The sequence below is a fragment of the Capricornis sumatraensis genome, chromosome 14 (genome assembly GCF_032405125.1).
Source record: "Capricornis sumatraensis isolate serow.1 chromosome 14, serow.2, whole genome shotgun sequence".
Classification (NCBI taxonomy): Eukaryota; Metazoa; Chordata; class Mammalia; order Artiodactyla; family Bovidae; genus Capricornis; species Capricornis sumatraensis.
The window spans coordinates 27,241,262-27,263,762 of record NC_091082.1 but is presented as its reverse complement, the minus strand read 5'-3'; the positions used below and the strand labels follow the sequence as shown (position 1 = coordinate 27,263,762).

At 35.4% G+C, this 22,501-nt stretch overlaps 1 protein-coding gene across 1 annotated transcript in view; it reads left to right on the top strand.

Annotated features, from left to right (window-relative positions):
• The window catches only part of USH2A (usherin), a 930,103-nt gene that overhangs the window by 100,684 nt on the left and 806,918 nt on the right, over positions 1 to 22,501 (top strand). The window contains exons 6-8 of the mRNA XM_068986285.1: positions 201 to 385; positions 848 to 1,069; positions 2,457 to 2,550. Of these exons, the coding sequence (XP_068842386.1) occupies positions 201 to 385; positions 848 to 1,069; positions 2,457 to 2,550 (501 nt within the window). The remainder of the gene's footprint in view (positions 1 to 200; positions 386 to 847; positions 1,070 to 2,456; positions 2,551 to 22,501) is intronic.

The following is a 22,501-nucleotide window of genomic DNA, read 5'->3' as shown; positions in this document are numbered from 1 at the left end:
AGAAGGGGGACATATATGCAATTATAGAATGTGTTGCCTTTACTGTAGGACTATGGAATTTCTGGATGTCTAATAAATATTTGGTAATTGTCTTTATAAGGAAGTAAGCTATTATGTTTGAACATAACAATTCCCATGGTTTGATTTATACTGATGGGGTCAAACTTAAAACTTCAATGACAATTAACATTCATTTTCAGGTATTTTATATTATCATTCAGTTCTCTAGTCCACAACCAACAGCAATAAGGATTCAGAGGAAAAAGGAGGACAGCCTAGATTGGGAGGATTGGCAGTATTTTGCTAGAAATTGCAGCACTTTCAGAATGAAAAACAATGGAGATTTGGAAAATTCTGATTCTGTCAACTGTCTTCAACTTCCCAAGTATGAATGTTTTTTAAAGTATTATCTTTGAATGCAGTTAGGAGTTAATTTGAATAGACTGATGTGCAGTAGTAACCTGCATGCAGGCTAGCTAAGCTGGTAGAGACTTCTTCTACCACCAGTTTTCTTGAGGAAGATTTTTCTAAGACTATTCCCTAAGCTGAGTTTTAAACAATATTTAAAATTCCCGTAAGACTTTATAGAGTATCTCTTGCTTACAGTCTCACTTGTGCTTTAAAATTGATTTTCAGATTAGCTACCAAGTTATATATATTAATAGGATTTTTATTATGTCCTCAGGGAAATGTTTTACTATTTTTTCTGGGATGCTCTCATATTGCTTGTATATAAAATATATGAAATGTTTGTGTCCAAGAATGAAGAATTCAAGCCATTACTGTTATAATGTCTGCTTTGTCAAAAATATGAATAGCTTTTCATGATTTCAAATTTCATCAACAGTGTTACTCCATATTCCTGTGGGAATGTCACCTTTAGCATCCTAACACCTGGACAAAATCAGCGTCCTGGATACAATAATTTCTATACTACCCCATCACTTCAAGAGTTCGTTAAGGCCACGCAAGTACGACTTCATTTCCATGGACAGTACCATACAACTGAGACTGCTGTCAGCCCCAGACACAGATACTATGGGGTCAATGAAATCACCATCACTGGAAGGTAGTGTTCATGACCAAGGTTTTGAGTGTGCTTTTCATGATAAATCTTGTTTCCAACAAATTTTTGTCATACTCATTTAAAAATACATTAGCCTTTTAGAGGAAACCAAACTCCAGTCTCCATGTATTGAAATTATTTCCTATTCTAAGATTTTGGGGGGAGATTTGTATGTCAGTCTTTGCCATACATAATATCACATTGTTAGGAAATCAATTTTCAAAAGCTGTTGGGTTTAGAAGTTATGATACCCTGAATCCAACTTAGAAAAGAATTGCCAAATATTTTGCTTATTTTTTTTCTGGAATATTCTTGAAATCAAAGAGAAGAAGCTAGATTTGAAGTTACAACTGTAGTACCAGCTAGTTTGTAAGTACTGAGCTTGATCTCCATAAGTTCACAGTTTTATGAGGAATATCTGTTTTCCTATAAAGGAATAAAGGAAAATTATAGGACACTCTAAGTAATTTATAAATATCTGGCTCTAGTAGAGAACAAAGTTAAACAAATGAATAGTTGGAAAACAACAAGATAGCGTACTCCCTAGTATGGAAATGCTGCATATATAGACTCTGCTTAAAATTGGTTTGTGCTAGGAGAAGGCAATGGCACCCCACTCCAGTACTCTTGCCTGGCAAATCCCACGGACGGAGGAGCCTGGTGGGCTGCTGTCTGTGGGGTCGCGAAGAGTCGAACACGACTGAGCGACTTCATTTTCACGTTTCACTTTCATGCATTGGAGAAGGAAATGGCAACCCACTCCAGTGTTCTTGCCTGGAGAATCCCAGCGATGAGGGAGCTTGGTGGGCTGCCGTCTATGGGGTCGCACAGAGGCGGACATGACTGAAGCGACTTAGCAGCAGCAGCAGAAGAATGATATATCCTGCGAATGAAGCACATGTTCAAAAGCAGACTGGAATATCAACATATAAATGTTATCTGTTAAGTTATAGCACAATGCAAAAATAGCTATTAAATTTTCACCATCTAATTTTGAGGAAAAAGACAAATTGAAATGTGTTAACTTTACTCTTCAGTTTATTCTGAACTTTGTATTCTCAATTGTGTTTTCAGTAGTTTCAGTAAATGTCTTTTCATGACAGTTTGCCACATGGTTAATATTGGTACAAACAACTCAGAATGAGTTTGAAAATCAACTTCACAAACAGTATGGTTTGGATATTGATGAAAATCCTTCCAATACTTCAGTGTTAATTTAAAACTGTTATGAATATTATCCATATGATTAAAGAGGAACTGAATTTTGTATTGGATAATAAACGTTGCCTCTTGTTGTTAAATTCGTATAGTGGACACATACATAGATCTTTAAATATACTCACAGTTGAGCTGGTGTTTCTAAGGAGTTGTTTGATGCTCGCGTCCACAGATGTCAGTGCTACGGTCATGCCAATCGCTGTGACACAACAAGCCAGCCCTACAGATGCCTCTGCTCTCAGGAAAGTTTCACTGAAGGACTTCATGTGAGTTCTCTGTTTATGCATGGGAATCTCAAAAACGTGGGTGGGATGTTGAATGTAAATCCTTTAAACTTGACTTGGTCTAACTTCTCCTTATGAGTACAAGTAAATTGATATGAACTTAATTATTTCAGAAAACATTTTCATAGAGAAAAATGAAAGCTATGAGTAAAGTTGAAAACTTTCTTTAAAAATACTCTGTGGGAGAAATAACAACTAATATTAAACCCAGAGATTTTATTTTTCCTTTTTTTTTTTCTGTTTCATCAGCATGATCATATTCTATAAAACTTTTAAGGCATATAAATAGATGGAACTAAGAAAAGGATCAGATTGCTACACGTAAAGGGTACATTTGTGCAAAGGTATATAAAGAGATCTTTATGTGATGGCATCAATCAAGTTTAATTTATTGCTGATATCAGGAATTTTAATTAGTAGTTAATTTGAAAATCTATAGTAAAATCACTTAGAAGTTACATTGCCTTAGTTTGTCTCTAATCATCAGGGTAAGTTTCATATCTGAAGTGGAAATTTAGCTTTATCTTTAGGAATAAGAAATAAGTGAAAAAAAAAATTAAGAGAAATTTGTTAGAAATAGATATTCAACATAAACATCAGTAATAGATGATATGAAAGAGGGTTATAGCAGCAGAAACAGGGTTACAGTGGAAATAAAAGTAAAGAGTATGGCATCTTCAGTAAATGGTGTTTGAAGCAATTGGCTGCCAATTTGTAAGACAATAAAGTTACCTACCTCATGACATGTACAAAAATCTAGGTGCTTAAATAATTAAATGTAAAAACAACTGTAAATTTATGAAAATAAAGATTAGAACAATATTTCTAAATTTGGGGTCTATATAAGCAAAACATATGAAATACAAAAGAAAGAAGCATATCATGAGTCATAAAAAAGTACTGACATTCTGTCATACAAGTATTCTTTATAAGTGAGGGCTTCTCTGGTGGCTCAGATGGTAAGAATCTGCTTGCAATGCGGGAGACCTGGGTTTGATCCTTGGGTTAGGAAGATCCCCTGAAGAAGGGCATGGCAGCCCACTCTAGTATTCTTGCCTAGAGAATCCCCATGGACACAGGAGTCTGGCAGGCTATAGTCCATGGGGTCACAAAGAGTCAGACACGACTAAGCGACTAAGCACAATAGTGATAAGTGATGGGGCTGATTGAAAATATGTAACAGATAAAGATTTGAGATCCCTCTAAAAAGGAAACACACACTATTCTACCTACAACTACAGATCACATTTCTAACACCAGATATATGGTTTTTTCCCTACACCAAACAATTCAGTTCTCTATGGATACCAACTGGGTGTCCTACAGTTTAATTCAGTTCTGACACTAATTGGAATTAGCACAGACCTCATGGGTTTGGAGCTTAGTCCTAGAAGACATCACTCACTTTAGATGCCAACTGCACGTAGTGAGTCCCCAGGTTAACTACAGCTTCTGTCCAACTTAGCTACTAATTTGTAGCTAAGTTCCCCTAATGCACTCCTTGGGCTTGATAATTTGCTAGCAAAGCTCACAAAACTCAAGTAAATAGTTTACTTATTAGATAACCATTTATTATAAAAGGATGCAACTCAAGCAAGCTAGATGGAAGGGATGCAAAGAGAAGGTCAGGAGGAAGGGGAACAGTTTCCATGCCCTCTCTGAGCATGCCACCCTCTCAGCACCTCTATGTGTTTAGCAGTCTGCCGGCTCTCAGAGCCTTTTCAGATAGAATTTTTATGGATACTTCATTACACATGATTGATTTAATCATTGGCCATTGAACTTGACCTTGAGCCCTTCTCACTTCCCTGGAGATCTAGAGGTGACGTGGAAAATCCCATCCCTCTGACCACTTGGTTGTCTTTGCTGGCACCAGCCCTTATCGTTAAGGTGTTTCCAAAAATCATCTTGTTAAAATAAACTCATGTGGATAGGGACTTGTTATGAATATAAAAAGGTATTTTTTTACATTTTTGTTCTGGAACTATTTTAGGAACTGGGAATAGAAACCAAGTTTATAACAAAATATGCCCCTATCACTCTTACCAGTAAGGAAATTACGAGAGTTTTAGGAGCTGTGTGCCAGAGACCAAAAATATGTATTTTATTATGTCACAATCTCTAATATACAAAGAATGCTTAAAGAATACTAAGGAAAATAATTAATAATATTTGTTGTTCAGTCACTCAATCATGTCCAAATCTTTGCAACCCTATGGACTGCAGCACCCCAGGCTTCCCTGTCCTTCACTATCTCCAAGAGTTTGCTCAGACTCAAGTCTATTGAGTCAGTGATGCCATCTAAACATCTCATCCTCTGCTGCCCTCTTGTCCTGCTCTCAGTCTTTCCCAGCATCAGGGTGTTTTCCATTGAGCTGATTGTTTTAAACAGGTGGCCAAAGTATTGAAGCTTCAACTTCAGCATTAGTCCTTTGCTGGGTCCAGCCCCGGTGGATCCAGGGAATTCGAAGTGGGGATGGAGTTGGAGTCTGGGAAAGGACTATTTAATTAGAAATATAGAGAGATTAGGAAAGAATAGTGTAGTAGGAAAATTAGTGGAGAAAAGATGCTGAATAACTTGGTTTACGTGGAAAACTAATAAAACCTCAAAACAAGAGGTTTGCACCATCTATGTTAGGCCACTGGCACCCACTTGAATAGCAGAGGGTGCCCCGCTTTGGGCTCCCTCTCGTGTGGATCTTAGAAGCCAGGGCAAGTAAGTAGACTTGGTGAGCTTCCGTGCTCCAGATGGGAATTCAGCCGGAAAAGGGGAGAAAAGAACGATGTGGGGGAGCATCGGTGCAAGACTCACAACTTTATTTTCAAAATCAGTTTATATACCCCAAGTTGTACATAAATAAATAATGGAATATGCAGAGTTATGCAGGGGCAGCATTCCTGACCCTCATTGAGACCAGGCTTTCTTTCTGCATACCTTCCCGTATACAAGAGGTCTCAGGTGGTTTACATTATCTTCTGGCCAAGAGGCCTGTTAACATTTTTGTGGCTCTCTTCCTAGATAAATGTCTATCAACCAAAAAAACTCTTTTTCCCTAGAAGAGTTTTTTTCTTTACTCTGCATCACCCTCAAAGTACTAAATAAAGTTATATTCCTGTGGAACAAAGGTGCAATGGGTTATAACAAAGAAAGTACTTAACTCAAAGATCTAATGTTGCTAATACCAGGTCTACTACCTGTTTTTTCTATATACAAACTATATCTACAAATAAAAGATATGAAAATTTGGCAGCAAGTATTGGCTCAACAAATGAAGTCTTTATTCAGTCCTATTCTAACAATTTTGACTCCTTGGAAGCCCCTACATTCCTAGGATGTTTTAAGCTTCCTGTGCCTCCTGCGGTCAGCAGGCCGCAAACAATCACATGCGCAGCTGTAAGAGTCCGGTAGGCAGGCTAGAAAGCCATCAGAGGGGTTTTTGGATTGAAACACTCTTATTATGCCCAGGAGATTTATTATCTAAAAGCTCTAAATTAACTTTTTCCAGAAAAAGGTGTGTGTGTGGGGGGACAGCCCCCTGTTAATGTCAGAAGAGTAGGTGGTAAGCATAACACAGTAAAGCAGGCAGACTCTGGTTTTTGGGGGTGGATGCTCAGGAAATTCCAGGGGGAACCCCTGAAGCCTGATCACGCCCTTGCGTTTTGTCAGGCTTCCTTCCTCATGACCTTTGCCATGGGCGGGATTCCTCACGCTAGCTCCCCACCGTCCTTCCAATGAATATTCAGGGTTGATTTCCATTAGGATTGACTGGTTTGATATCCTTGCTGTCGAAGGTAATAATATTAAGGGGCTAATATACTAACAAGCAATTCACAAAGAAGACAATTTTCAACAAATGCATCAAAGTTTACCAACTTCAGTTTTAATTAGGAAAATGCAGATTATAATAAAATTTTGTTTTTAGCCTATCAGATTAGCAACAAATTTCAAAATTGATGACATTTAGATTTGAGAGAATATGAATTTTTAATATAACATTGGTGGAACTCCCAACAGGTACAAAATTTTTGGAGGATTATGTGGCCATGCAGAGAAGGAAATGGCAACCCACTCCAGTGTTCTTGCCTGGAGAATCCCAGGGACGGGGGAACCTCGTGGGCTGGCATCTATGGGGTCGCACAGAGTCAGACATGACTGAAGCGACTTAGCAGTAGCAGTAGCAGCAGTATGTGGCCATGTGTATATTAAATTAAGGGGCTTCCCTGGTGGTTCAGGCAGTAAAGAATCTGCCTGCAGTGCAGGAGACCCAGGTTCAATCCCTGGGTAGAGAGAAGATCCCCTGTAGAAAGGAAGGGCTACCCACTCCAGTATTCTTGCCTAGGAAATCCCATGGACAGAAGAGGCTGGTGGGCCACAGTTCATGGGGTCACAAAGAGTCAGACATGACTGAGCAACTAACACATTCACACGTATTAAATTTAAGTTGTAAATACGATGGATTACTTTATGTAGTTATCATTCTAGAAAGGTGTTCTTCGTTGACAAGAGTATGGAATGGTTATATTTGTATCTTTTGTTATATAAATATGAGATTATACATTAGTGTATTTTAGTTTTTAAAATGGCAGCACTGTCTCTTGACTCTAATGTGACTTGCATGCTTTCCTGCCTTCTAGATCTTCCCGACTTGTGTTTTGTTAGTCACTTCACTTGTCTGTGTAGTTTGTTTTAGAATTTCATGGGATATCTTGTTTTAAAAACCATCTGTAAAGGATTTGACAAACTCCATTTTTGTCTTCTGATATTCTTAATCTAATTTGTTTTCAACCACAGCATTAGTGTGTATGATTCAATGGCAAGAATCTTTTCTGAGATGCAACATTCCTCTGGCACATTTAGAATGTCTTGCTAATCCTGTGTTTCAGTGTAGGGTCTTTGATTTGATTATAGCCACCTTTCTTTCTATGTGCTCAAACCAAAACTTCCACATTCTAATTCAAATGTCCGTTTGAACCTATACTCCAGATCATGGATTTATAGTGCTGATTTTTAAATTTATACATTGAGTCTTTGCCACTAGTTAATCGATTTGAAAGAAAGAATCTTCTATATTTTTTCAGATATCTAACACTGGAGTCTTTGAGTGTGATTGTATTAGTATATCATGAAAAAGTCTCTAAACTTTGATTTTAATGTTTATATGGCTTACCATATTGTTGTAGAAGGAAATTATTTGAATTAACTTCATTGATTCACTCTTTATTCAGCTTTAATTGTTATTTAAATTTTGGGCAATTTGATTTGCTCTTGATATTAAAGTGACATTTATACTGTTTTTCTTGACTTCCTTGGTGGCTCAGATGGTAAAGCGTCTGTCTACAATGCGGTAGACCCGGGTTCGATCCCTTGGTTGGGAAGATCCCCTGGAGAAGGAAATGGCAATCCACTCCAGGACTATTGCCTGGAAAATCCCATGGATACAGGAACCTGGTAGGCTACAGTCCATGGGGCCGCAAAGAGTCAGACATGACTAAGCGACTTCACTATACTGTTTTTCTTAGTGTTGTCTCCTTTTGATCATTTAAAATAGACACTTCTTTTTTTGCAGTCAGTAATTTCTTTTATAACCTCACTCCTCCTCCCCAAGTCCACTAATAACTCAATTAAAAAATGCTCTGGGATGAATTGAGTAGGACACTTAGATCTGAATAGGTCTAGTAAATGAATACTGAGGACTGCCTATTACTTTTATTCGATACATTGTTTTTTGAGCTTCTCTTGCTTTATTTTGGCTAGTTAGTTCCTCTCCCCTTTTCTCATCCCCATCTCCCTTCCTCTTCATGCCCCATCCCATATTTTTCCTTTTCCTCTCTCTAAATGCTCACAGTTCAGTGACTGATATCTTATGATTCTTGGGTGATTTCATGCTTCCTCTAAAAAATAGAGCCATTAAATAAGTCAAGGCTCATGATTGGTTTCAGAAATCAAGTTGGGATTTTCAGACTTGGTCTCAGGTGGTGACTGTTGAATTATGAACTAGTAAAATAATTAACTATAATTTATGTTGAGAATATGCTTTAATGCTTCTTATTTAAACATTAAGTGCTTTTTTAAAACAAAAGTTTAAAAGTTGACTTTTATGTTATCTTCCTTCTTGTAGTATTTTGATAATTCATGAATTGTACCATAAATAGAAGAGCAACAAATATCATTCACTTCCTTCCCAAATGCAACTGAAGGGAAAAAGTTAATAAACTGTTAAGCTGAATGATTTCTTAGTCCTATGATATTTTCAATAGTGTGTTGAAAATTAAAAATGATTTTGTAAGGTATTCATAGCAGGACCTTTTCTTTTGTTATCATTCTAGATATTTTATTACATGTGGGACATATCTGAAAAATTTGCCCTACAATAATTTGAAAATATTCAAGTGTTTTTCATATTGTTCCACTTTTTAAATAACAAGTTTTAATATAAGCCATTCATATCCTATTGGAAACAATGTTCTCTTTAAAGATCTGGACATAATCCAAAAGGAGTGTCTTCAATTTCATAGTATTATGCTAGCCATTAATAATATTACTCAATAAACAGGACTTTTGTGACTTACATTACAGCCATTTGGCAAACAGATGAAAACGTAAGCCTTGAGAATATGCCAGTTCTTGGCAATTGTCAGTCCTATGAGAAAGTGTTTTAAGCAGAAGTGAAAATGAATGAAATTGCGGGAATGGAATGGTGAAATCAGAAGTGTGTTCATATACATAGTCATTCTAGAGAATTTTCTGTAAATATTCTTTGCTTGTAAAATTGATGTTGCAAACTGGTGGTCCTCAGGTGGGAACAGTGTTCAGTCTTTAAATTTCCCAGAAGAGTTTTCACCTTCCTTCCTTCCATCTTTTTATTACATCTCTGAGTTCTCTTAATTAGAAAGTAGTCCAACACTGCCCCTGTTCCCCATGGTAACAGCTGGCTAACTCATGGTAGCAGTTACCCTCTCTAGAGCATTATCACTCTTCACTTGGCACTGTATTTACTACTATCCTTAGCCTTATATCTTGGTGACCTCATTCATGTTAACTATCTGGTCTTCAGACACTTTTAAGCTTGTAAACCCTAAAAAATAAAACTTACTCTAATATTTGAGACTTATGCTAGTAGTTAGAACACTTTATTGATTATTCTGGGTATAGTAAGATCAGCAGTCTATTTCATTGCTCCTATTTATTTTGTCCATTCATAAAGTTAAAAAAAAAAAACAACAACTAACAAATAACCCAAAACAACTCAATATCTGTAACCAAAGATACCATTGATTCTAAGATGAACTTAAAGTCATACTTACTTTTTCTTAAACATTCTACTGCTTTTTGTGAAACTTAAAATACTTATCTCGAGGAGGCTCACTGATTCTTCTCAGTGCTGTTGGACTAGGAACGCTGACATATTTTGGTATGGTATTGGCAATTTTAAGACTTTAAACACAATATTATGCTTCGCATATAATGTATTATGGTTACCATAAATAATAATGGCATATTTCATTAATAGAGAAAAATTTGGAGCATTTGTCACATTTCTTCCCTCCAAATGACTGAAGCAGTGAGTAATTAATTTACTGGTCCATTTTAGGATTAATCTATGGCAAACAAATCCTAGCAGACTAGATACTATTCAATGACTTTTGAGCAGAGTTGAATGTTTTAAAGTAGATTTCAGGATTACATGGCATCAGGCTTCTAATGGATCATATGATTGTTGATACTGTTTTAAACTGCTAAATGTTATTTGACTAATAACTGTCACTTATACATGTATTCAAAGAAGGCAATGGCACCCCACTGCAGTACTCTTGCCTGGAAAATCCCATGGACGACAGAGCCTGGTAGGCTGCAGACCATGCAGTTGTGAAGAGTCGGACACGACTGAGTGACTTCACTTTCTGTAGGAGATTTCTGGAGATTACGAGTGAAATGACATAAAACAAGACACACATACAAGAGACAGACACACTCTGGCCAGAGGGAAAATAATAACTGCACAAGCAAGCAAGCTCGCAGTTTATTTTTATATAGCCCCCCTGGGCAGAATTCCAGACTGTATGACCAAACTTGTTCAGTACAGCGCATGTGCATAAATGTTATTGTACAGCAAAAGGGAGTGAAATTCTGACCTACTACAGAGTCTGTCCAGAGCCCTTATCACAAGAAGGGAATGTTCCCTTATTAGCAAGGGACCGTTAATCTCAAGGCTGTGTCCGTCTCCTTGGCAGAACATCCTGTTTGCAAGCAGCACATCTCCACTTTCCCTATTGTGGCTGCATTAACCCTTCAACTTTCACTTTTCACTTTCATACATTGGAGAAGGAAATGGCAACTCACTCCAGTATTCTTGCCTGGAGAATCCCAGGGACAGGGGAGCCTGGTGGGCTGCCGTCTATGGGGTTGCACAGAGTCAGACACGACTGAAGCGACTTAGCAGCCCCAGCAGCATACATGTATTTTTAATTTTTAAATAGTTTTTTGAGATAATTATAAATTCATATATGGGTAAGTATTTGTCATTTTTAAGATGAATTCAAAGAGTAGTGTAAGGATTCATTCTATTGGGAAAAAACCTTGTGCATTCAAAACACAGTTTGTTTTTTTTTTTGCTTTTTGTCGTGTATGTGTGTGTGTTTGTGGGGAGAGTGCTAACTCTAGCAAGCAATTCCTGAAGTCAGGACATCAGCTTCAACATCTGGAGATAATGCAGCATTGATTACAGTCCTTCCTTAAATCCTAATGTCAGCCTGAGTCCAGAGTGGGAGGGGTGAATGACTGTTGCCCCAGTGGCAGGTATTTTTACCAATTACTTTTCCTTTAATCTTCACAAAAGTAAAGTTTTTATGCTTTCCTGCTTTCGATACCAAAGGCAGGCCTTTGTGGAATATATTCCTAATAAAGAGTAGGAGATCAATGGTCAGAAAAAAAAGAAGTAATACAAATGTTTCTTGTTCTCTTTACCAAATTTGATGTATAGGAATATCTTGTTTTTCTTTATAGAGTGACTTTCTTGAAGTATGATTTGCATACAATAGAATATACCCATTTAAAATGTAGAGTTTGAGTTTTGACAAATGTATAGCCTTGTTGTAATAACCACCCTGATCAAAATATAGAACCTTTTCCTCTCTGCAAGGTCTCTTTTGTGCTCCTTTGTAGTCGATATCTCCCCACCAACCCCGTTTGAAGAAACCACCATTTTGTCATTGTAGATTAATTTCATATCAAGGAGTTATTCAATAAATATTATTTTGGTACATAGACTTCTAAATCCCACCCCACTCCCAACTCCTTTTTACTTTTCAGATCATTTCCTAACTAGTCATATTATTAGCTTAATAGTAAAAAAGTACTTCTGGTCCACCTGCTCAGGAAGTCTATTATAAATTTCAAAAATATGTGTTAAGTTCACAGGTGCAGAATGCAACCTAGGAATTGGAAACTTGTATATGGAACTAACTAGTATATGTCAGATAACATGGTGGGATAGCTACAATATAGCCATTAATTCTTTTCTCCTCCTTTCTGGAACTTTATTTACCTGTTCTAAGAGTTCAAGTATTGACAGAATCTAGTTTTAAGAAAAGTATTACCAGTTGAAACTTGCATCCTTAGAATTTTTCATTTTCTTTTAATAGCTGTGTTCACCTTTCAAGGGCTCTGGTCCAAGAATGATGCAATGATCAGTGCCTCTGCCAAGCACTGGCACTTTGTTGGCTGCTTAACTATTCTTTCATCATTTTGTGACATCATTATCTGCAAGGGTGGCCAAGCATTCATGGAGCAATTTATTAGTAACCGTGAATACTCCTTTATTCTTTGGCTCTGATTTGTGACCCTTTTATAACATTAATCTTGGATTTTATGAATTAACTAAGATCGAACTATCAGTATGCATTTTGTTAGTATAATAAATAGCAGAGCCAGCTTAAAACATTTTATATAATAACCCTTTCTACCATTCAACAATTTGAATGGTGCCATCGTCACACTCTACATTGATTTTTATGTAAATGAGTATTTCCTGTTGTTTTAGAGAGTATGTTCCTTTATGGAACTAAAGTCCAGAAGTATGAGTCATCATGACTAACTTGTGTCATATTTTTATTATACATTGAACTTTACTACTTATGTTTTCTATTTGCTAACATAAATTTTTTACTCTAAATGTATTTCATTTTATATTATAGTTTTGTAACACTAATGAATTCATTTTCATGTAACTAGCATTCAGGCAGTTTATATTATAGAATCTACATTAGATGTTCACTTCATGAGTCAAAGTCAAGAATTTCATTTCCTATCTGACACATGGACAATATTATTAATCTTTGAAAAATGCTTATTATTTCCCCAAGATAGGTATGTACATAAACACCTAGAAAATGTAAGTTTAAAACATGAAAAAGAGGTTAGGAGCAAGGGGATAGATTAAGACAGCTTTAGAGAATAGAGATGATGAGCATATAAAAATGAAGACATGTTATTTAAAGGGATAAGGGTAAAGAATTGGCAAAAGTTAAGTAATGACATGATCCTTCTGAATCCTAAATAGACTATGAAAAATACACTGATAATATATAGTGACTCTGATGATTGCCAAAGACCAAGAGTAAATTTTAAAAAGTAGCCAGATAAAAAGATAAATTATTTACCAATATGAATTTATAAGAAATTGAAACTTTGGATATCTCAATCCACAATAGAAGCCAAAAGACAGTGGAATAGTACCTCTGAAGTGCAAAGACAAAGTAACCAACAAACCTAGAATTGTATTTGTAGTTAAACTATCATTTAAACACAAAGGGGAAAAAGTACAATTTATGTCTGACAAAATTTATCAACTTCACCATTGGTGTAGATTCACAAAGAAAATTTTTAAGGATATATTTTAAAAATAAATATAATTATTTCAGGAAAAAGGCCTGATAGGCAAAAATGAACTGTGAGCAAGTAAACTAGCCAATATATATAAGCTAGGTTAATAATAATCTCGTTTAATAATAATATATTAAATAATAAATGTAAACTCAGTAATAATATTATATGTGGTAAAGTTTTTAAAATAGTAAGATACTATTAAAATGGACATTAAAAATATAATTAAGGGGAAGGAAAATATCTTATTCCATCCCTCTCTAGCCATCCTGCTGCACCTAACAGGTCAGATTGAAGGACTGTCACACACTCACTGAAAGACTGAGACCTAATTATTGGGCCATCGAACACTTCTCTGATCCCATATCTTACCACCACATTCACTAAAGGCCTTCTTTTCTGGAGCGTCTTCAATCCAATCTATCATTATGTTTGTTTGTTTGTTTTAAATTAGCATACTAAAAAGCAAAAATGCAGTTTAAAGAGACAGAGCAAACATCAGATCCAGATTCAAATATAGTAGAAATGTTGGAATTACCAGATTGTGAATTTAAAGTAACTATAATTAATATGCTACAGGTTCAAATGGAAAATTATATGCAACAATAAATGGGTAATATAAGCAGAAAGATCTTAAAAAAAATGTTAGAAATCAAAAACACTACAATAGAAATGAAGAATATCCTTGATGGATTCATTAGTAGATTGGGCAAGGCTGATGAAAGAATCTCTGAACTTGCGGATGTGTGAATAGAAACTTCCAAAACTAAAAAGCAAAGAGGAAGAAAGAGTTAAAAAAGGAAGAATATCCAAGAACTTTGAGATAATTACAAAAGATATAATCTATGCATAATGGAAATATCAGAAAGAGAAAAAAGTGGAAAAGGAGAAATATTTGCGGTAATAATGATTGGGAATTTCTTACATTAAAGTCAGATAGCAACCCACAACTCTAGGAAGCCTGAAAATAGCAAGCAAAATAAATTAAAAAAATTTACACCCTGATATTTCATAGTCAGGTCTCTCGCATTGCAGGCAGAGTCTTTACCATCTGAGCCACTAGGGAAGCCCCCATATCATAGTCAAACTACAGGAAATCAAAGATAAAGAAGAAAAGCATGAAAAAAAAAAAAAAACTACAAAGAAAAAAACCCATCTAACCTACAGGGGAACAAAGATAAGAATTACTTCTGACATCTCAGATACCAGTAAGCAAGAAAAATATTTCAAGTGTTGAGAGATACAACACAGCAACCTAGAATTCTGTAACCTGAAAGATTAATCCTCGAAAGTTAGGGAGAAATGAAACAAAGTTGAGGGAATTTGTTATCAGTAGACTTGTTTACAAGAAATGTTGAAAGTTCATTAGAGAGAAGGAAAGCGATATGAATCAGAAGCTTGGATCTATACAAATAAACAAGATGACTTACAGAAGAAAAAAGCGACAGTAAAATAAAAACATTTAAAAAACTTTAATTGATCGAAAAGATAATAATTTGATAAAAATAATAGCATAATATGCTCATGTATTAGCAAATTAAATAGCAACAAGGAATCGAAGAGAGGACCCAGGAGTGCTATTTTAAGATATTTATCCTACCCATGAAGTGGTATAGTGTTATATGAAAGGGGACTTAGAAAAGTTGTGAATATTGTAAATTAGTTGTAAATGTATATTACAAACTCTAAGGACATTGATTTTTTTTAAAAAGTAAAAAATAATTGACATGCTGAGAAAAGACAAAATGGAATCACATAAAATGTATAATCGACAACAAAAGCGGAAAGAGTGGAAGATAAAAATAGAATCAAAGAGTGAAAGTAATAGAAAACAGTAACAGATACAATAGATATTACTCCAAATATGTCAGTAATTACTTTAAACATTAATGGCCTAAATATCAATTAAAAGGGTTTGGCAGAGAAGATAAAAAACATGACAAAACTATGTGTTGTCTTTAAGAGATCCATGTTAAATATAAAGACACATAAAGATTAAAAGAGTAAAGATTTATATGTTAACACTAATCAAAAAACTCTAGAGTAAACACTGAAATGTTAACTTTAGAGCACAGTTAAGAGAAAGGAAAATTATCAGCGATAAAATGGGGTATTACATCTGGTCCCATCACTTCATGGGAAATAGATGGGGAAACAGTGGAAACAGTGTCAGACTTTATATTTTTGGGCTCCAAAATCATTGCAGATGGTGACTGCAGCCATGAAATTAAAAGACACTCCTTGGAAGAAAAGTTATGACCAACCTAGATAGTATATTCAAAAGCAGAGACATTACTTGGTCAACTAACGTCCACCTAGTCAAGGCTATGGTTTTTCCTGTGGTCATGTATGGATGTGAGAGTTGGACTGTGAAGAAGGCTGCGCACTGAAGAACTGATGCTTTTGAACTGTGGTGTTGGAGAGGACTCTTGAGAGTCCCTTGGACTGCAAGGAGATCCAACCAGTCCATTCTGAAGGAGATCAGCCCTGGGATTTCTTTGGAAGGAATGATGCTAAAGCTGAAACTCCAGGACTTTGGCTACCTCATGCGAAGAGTTGACTCATTTGAAAAGACTCTGATGCTGGGAGGTATTGGGGGCAGGAGGAGAAGGGGACGACCGAGGATGAGATGGCTGCACGGCATGATCGACTCGATGGACGTGAGTCTGAGTGAACTCCGGGAGATGGTGATGGACAGGGAGGCCTGACGTGCCGCGATACATGGGGTTGCAAAGAGTCGGACATGACTGAGCGACTGAACTGAACTGAACATAATGGTAAAAGGGTCAATTGTGAGGAGACATAACAATCCTTAATGTATATATGCCTAATAACAGAGCATCAAAATATGTAAGGTAAGAACTGATAGAACTGGTAAAAAGAAATAGATGAAGTCACTATCATAGTTAGAGACTTCAAAACCCCTCTGTCAGAAATGGACAGATCCAGTAGGCAGGAAATCAGGAAGTAAATAGTTGAATTCAACAATACTTTCAATCAACTGGATTTAAGTGAACACCTGTAGATTACTTTAATCCAACAATTACAGCATACACGTTATTCTCAAGCCCACATGAAACATTCACTAGATTAACCACATTCTGGGCCACAAAATTATACCTTAACAAACTTAAATCATGCAACGTGTGCTCTTAGGTCACTTGTTTCAAATTTGGGAGGGTATTTTACCCCATGAACTATAGCCTGTAGGCTACTCTATCCATGGGATTTCTCCAGTCTAGATACTGGAGTGAGTTGCCATTTCCTTCTTTAGGGGATCTGCCCTGGCTCAGGGATTGAACCTAGGTCTCCTGCATTGCAGGCAGATTCTTTACCAACTGAGCCACCAGGGGAGCTCACAGTATATACTGAAGTACATATGGTCTTCCCTGATATCTCAGCTGGTAAAGCATCTGCCTGCAATGCAGGAAACCCTGGTTTGATTCTTGGGTCTGGAAGATCCCCTGGAGAAGGGATAAGCTACCTACCCACTCCAGTATTCTTGGGCTTCTTTGATGGCTCAAGTGGTAAAGAATCTGCCTGCAATGTGGGAGACTTGGGTTCGACCCCTGAGTTGGGAAGATCCCCTGGAGGAGGGCATGGCAATCTACTTCAGTATTCTTCCATCCTTGGGGAATCTCTATAGACAGAGGAGCCTGGTGGACTACAGTCCATGGGGTTGCAAAGACTTGGACAGGACTGAGGGACTAAGCAGAGCACAGGCTTGAATACAGTTTAACATGATACTGATGCTAAGGTTGTAAGATGCATTCCTAAAACACAAGCACACACAAAGTTTGAGAATGTAAGAAAACTCACTTAAACTATATTCATATTGGATAAAATAGTCTTTAAAAATTTGTTAGAGATAAAACATTCATTACATATAATGGATAAAAAATACAATTCTAAATTTATAGATATCTTATAGATTCAAAAATATAGAGCAAATTTTGATAGAACTGGAAGGTGAAATTGACAAATCTGCTATCAGTATAGATGACTTTAATCGGTCAAACAGCCAGTCCAAACACAAATAGGAAAACCTTAGTAACTAAGTATTGAACTAATTTGAAGCCTGAACTAATAGGTTCCTGTATCCAGCTGTGAAAAATACACATTCTGTGTGTCAAGATCACATAGAAAATTTATAAACATTGATCTTGTATTAATCAATAAAGATAGTTTTGACATATTATATAGAATTTTTAATCAGAACACATTGTAGGCATTAAGTACATAGTTCTCAGTGAATGAATGCATTTAATTATTTCATGATTACATAAATTCATCAAGAAAAATAGAATAAGGAAACATCGCCAACTAAAATTAAGAATCTTTCATTAATCCAATAAAATTGTATTGGGTACTGATCTACTGAGAAATAGGTTTACATCTCTGAGCAAACCACAATTCTTATTCTTGAAGAGTTTCTTTATATTCTCTTAAACTGGTGGTGGGAATAGAAGAGTTAACAGCAATATGAAGTTAAATATATAGTATGCTAAGTTTTTATCTGAGGGCACAGATCTTTATTTTGAATTCTGTCAACAGAAGTGAGGAGGCCAGGAAACAAAGTCAAAAAAGGACATTACAAATAAAGAAAACTTTATCATTCTCACTAGTAAACATAAGCCTAAGTTTTAAAAAATAATAACAGACTAAATATAGCTATTTATAAAAACAATAATTTATGGTAGCCAAATCAAGTTTCTCCCACAAATGCAAGTGAAACTTGGTATTAACAATTAATTAATATAATTTACTACATTAACCTATGAAGGGAGGAAAAACATGCTCATTTCAATATATTTGGAGAAAACAGTTGATAACATTTAGTATCCATCTAGATTAATATTTTCAGCATAGTTGAAGCAGACACCCTTAATCTGATAAAAGAAAACAAAAAACCCTACAAATTTTTTTAAACAACAGTACACATAATGGTGGTTCACTTTAGGTCAGGATTCATGCTGAGGTTTGACAGAAAAGAACAAAATTCTATAAAGCAATTATTCTTCATCTAAAAGTAAATTAAAAAAGATTGTCTGTTATTCGATATATTCTTGAAGGATCTAGCCAGTATAAGAAAAATAAATAATTACTTAAAGAATTGGAAAGAGAAAATTCCAACAGACAGATGAAAAGATGTTCAGCATGACTAATTACTAGAGAAATACAAATCAAAACTACATATGAGGTATCACCTCACACTAGTTAAAATAACCATCATCAAAAATTACTTTGCTGCAAATAACAAATGCTGGAGAGGGTATGGAGAAAAAGGTACCACTGTTGGTGGGGATGTAAATTGATACAGCCACTATGGTGAAGAGTCTGGAGGTTCTTTAAAAATACTAAAGTTATCATATGATCCTGCAAATCCCACTTCTGTGCATATATACAAAGAAAACAATTAAAAAAGATACAGACGTCTCAGTATTCATAGCAGCACAATTTACTATAGCCAAGACATGGAAGCAACCTAAATGTCTGTTGACAAATAAATGGATAAGTAAGATGTGCTATGTATATACAATGGAATATTGCTCAGCCATAAGAAGGAAAGAAATAATGCCATTTGGACAACATGGATGGACCTAGATATTATCATCTTAAGTCAGAGAAAGAAAAATATCATGTGATATCACATATGTGAAATATAAAAATGTGAAACAAGTGAACTTATTTACAAAACAGAAATAGACTTACAGACATAGACAATAAAATTATGGTTACCAAAGTGGATAGTGGGGGTGGGGAGTACATTAGGAATTCAGGGCTACAGTCCATGGGGTTGCTGAGAGTCGGACATGACTGAGTGACTAATGGTACACTATTACTACTATGTACGTATATACACGTATGTAACTGAACCACTTTGCTGTATACCTGAAATTCACACAATACTGTAAATTAACTATAAGTCAATACAAGTATTTATTAAATAAAAAGAAATAATTGAACTGTCAATGTCTGAAGACAAGATGATTTGGTCATAAAATGCAAGAAAATCTACAAATTAAGTATTAATGAGTTCAGTCTGATGCAAATAGCCGACTCATTGGAAAAGTCCCTGATGCTGGGAAAGATTGGTGGCAGAAAGAGAAGAGGGCGTGAGAGGATGAGATGGCTGGAGGACATCACCGATGGAATGGACATGAACTTGGGCAAACTTCAGGAGATGGTGAGGGACAGGGAGGCCTGGCGTGCTGCAGTCCATGGGAGGTCACAAAGGGTCAGACATGAGTGGGTGACCGAATAGAAAAGAATCCTAGAAACAGGGTAGACTCATGGAAATCAATTGCCTTTTATATAACAAAAAGCAAATGGGAAGCTTAATTTAAACAGAGATACTAATTATAGTAATATCCAAAGGAAAATCTACTAAGTTATATATATGGTGGAAACATTATTGAAAAAATTTATAAGATTTAAATTAGTAGAGAACTACAACATGCTCATGTAGAGAAAGATTCCATATCAAAAGCATGTCAGTTCTCCCCAGTTATAAATTCAATCTAATTCTAATAATATTGGAGCAGTTTTTTTCCTGTGACTTGACAAACTTATTATAATATACAGATTATTAGAGAAGTAAAATAGTGGAAATAAATTTGGGGAATATAGTAAGTGGCAGGGTCTTGCCTTTTCCAATATCATCTATTTATGAAGATAAACAACATTTTTCCCTTGGGAAATATAGGATGTCTTTATGACTTCTGGACACTTGAAGCACAAACTAATAAAAGAAGAAATTGGTAAATGTGGCTATGTAAAGATTAGAAACTTCTAATCATCAAAAGCTACCTTTTTAAGAAAAACTACAGACTAGCCGATGACATTGGACTACACAATGAATATAACAAAGGAAACTTTCAAATCATATAAACGAATTGAAAAACATACCAAGATAAGATCTTGTGAAAAGATCTGAACTTTTACTAGTTAGCAGTAAAATAACCAAAACTATGAGACAGTTTTATACCCATGAGGTTGGTAAAGATCAAAAATCTGAAAGTTTCAGATACTGACAAGGATGTAAGTTAGGTACTGAGGATGTATGAGCCACTGATGGGAAGGTTGCCACCACTGAAAAATAATTTGCCAGTATTTAAATGAAATACAGCAGTGAATATGAATGAATGTAGCTATTGCATCAACATTATTAGATTTCTCAAACAATGAAGTGCAAAAAGCTTGTTTTAGTAAAATACAGTATACCATTTATATAATATTTATAACCATAGAAAATAACACTATATTAAGAGTAATAAAGTACCAAGAAATACTTGTGAATGAACATTACTAAATTCAGATATTACTGGTAAGGTGGGATGTACATGGCATTTTATTTTGTTTTTGTCAGGCGGTGAATAAGGAGCACAATTTGCTGTTTTATTTATAAATTTTGCATGGCTTTATTTCAGCAAAATTTTCCTAAAATGATTTATTAATCTTTTAAGAACATATTGCCTATGTTAAGTATTCATGGTACTGGTAAAGACAGTGGAGGTGACTCTTCATCATGGAATAACCATTATAAAATTAATAATTACTCTACATATTTACTGTCCTAATGTGAAGTTTCATTATTTGCTCTCTTCATTTAAGAAATATTTATGAAATGCCTTCTATATGAAGAGTGTTAGGCTAGAGTATAACCATAGCATCTTGATTACAGATTCAAGTATTTGAAAATATTAAAGGACTTTCATTTATGAAATTCAAAGAAGATTCCCTGGCAGACACTAATTACTATAATAAATGGAGATGACTTTAATACAACAAATGATTGAGGCTAACAATTTATAATTAACAAATAATATAAATATCATTGACATTTTAAATCTTAAAAGGAAAAATTAAATGGGGCTATATGAATAAAAGGATTTTTAATTTATTAATCTAATACTCATGTCTAGCACTAGGTAAAATTTGTAATATAAAATGGCTATATATCCAAATAGTAATTCAAATACATTTTTATGCCTACTCATTAAACTAAAGGACAGAAATAATGGATTATGCTTCTTAATCTAGAGAATCCATATTTGTATTATATTATTTGAAACAGTTGCATATAAAGAACATTTTAATAGAATCCATTTCTTTTTCATTGTTTCTTTACAAAATATGCAGTTTATACTATATAAAAGTGTTCTCTACTCCAGGTAAATTTTCTGACATATCAATAGGTTTAAGTTATTATATTAAGCAGTGGAATTGCTTTGGCTTGGCCACTGCCCACAAACTTGAACACATCTTCTGGATTCCGAGGGGAACTTATATTTCTTGTGAGTCTTTTCTACTTAGTGCTCTGAAAAAGTCAAACAATAAAAAAGGAAGAGGGGAAGAAAGCAGACAGCTCAAGGGAAAAATCAAACATCAAATACCATCAGTATTCAAAAGTAATGAGTAAGACTCCAGGGTCCATCACCCAAGTGCTTCTTTTTCATTCGGCAAACAGATATAGCTGGATGGTGAAAGAAAGTGAAAGTGTTAGTCTCTTAGTCGTATCCAACTCAGCGACCCCATGGACTGTAGCCAGCCAGGCTTCTTTGTCCTTGTGATTTCCCGGGCAAGAATATTGGAGTGGGTTGCCATTCCCTTCTCCAGGGGATCATCTCAACCCAGGAATCAAACCTGGATCTCCTGCATTGCAGATACATTATTTACAGTCTGAGCCACCAGGGAATCCCACTCCAGTATACTTGCCTGGAGAATTTTATGGACAGTTAGATGGTATATATTCACAAATCACAGGGTCAGGAGCCCTGTACTTAAAAGCTCAGAGACTATCAGTTATATTTATACAGAGACAATGTGTAGGACTGAATCAGTTGTCTGAATAATTCTGCCTGTATCATTTTTGCAGGTGTAGACTTTTTTTCACACATTACTAAAATTTGTTTTATTGGATGGTTTTCTAATCCACCATTCTCCTTTGCCTAAAGTGGTACAGGCAAGGTACAGAAAAGGCATTGCATGAGTTAAGTTTCTAAAAGTAGCCACCACATATTAATAGTTGAATTGATAGAAAGTCTATGT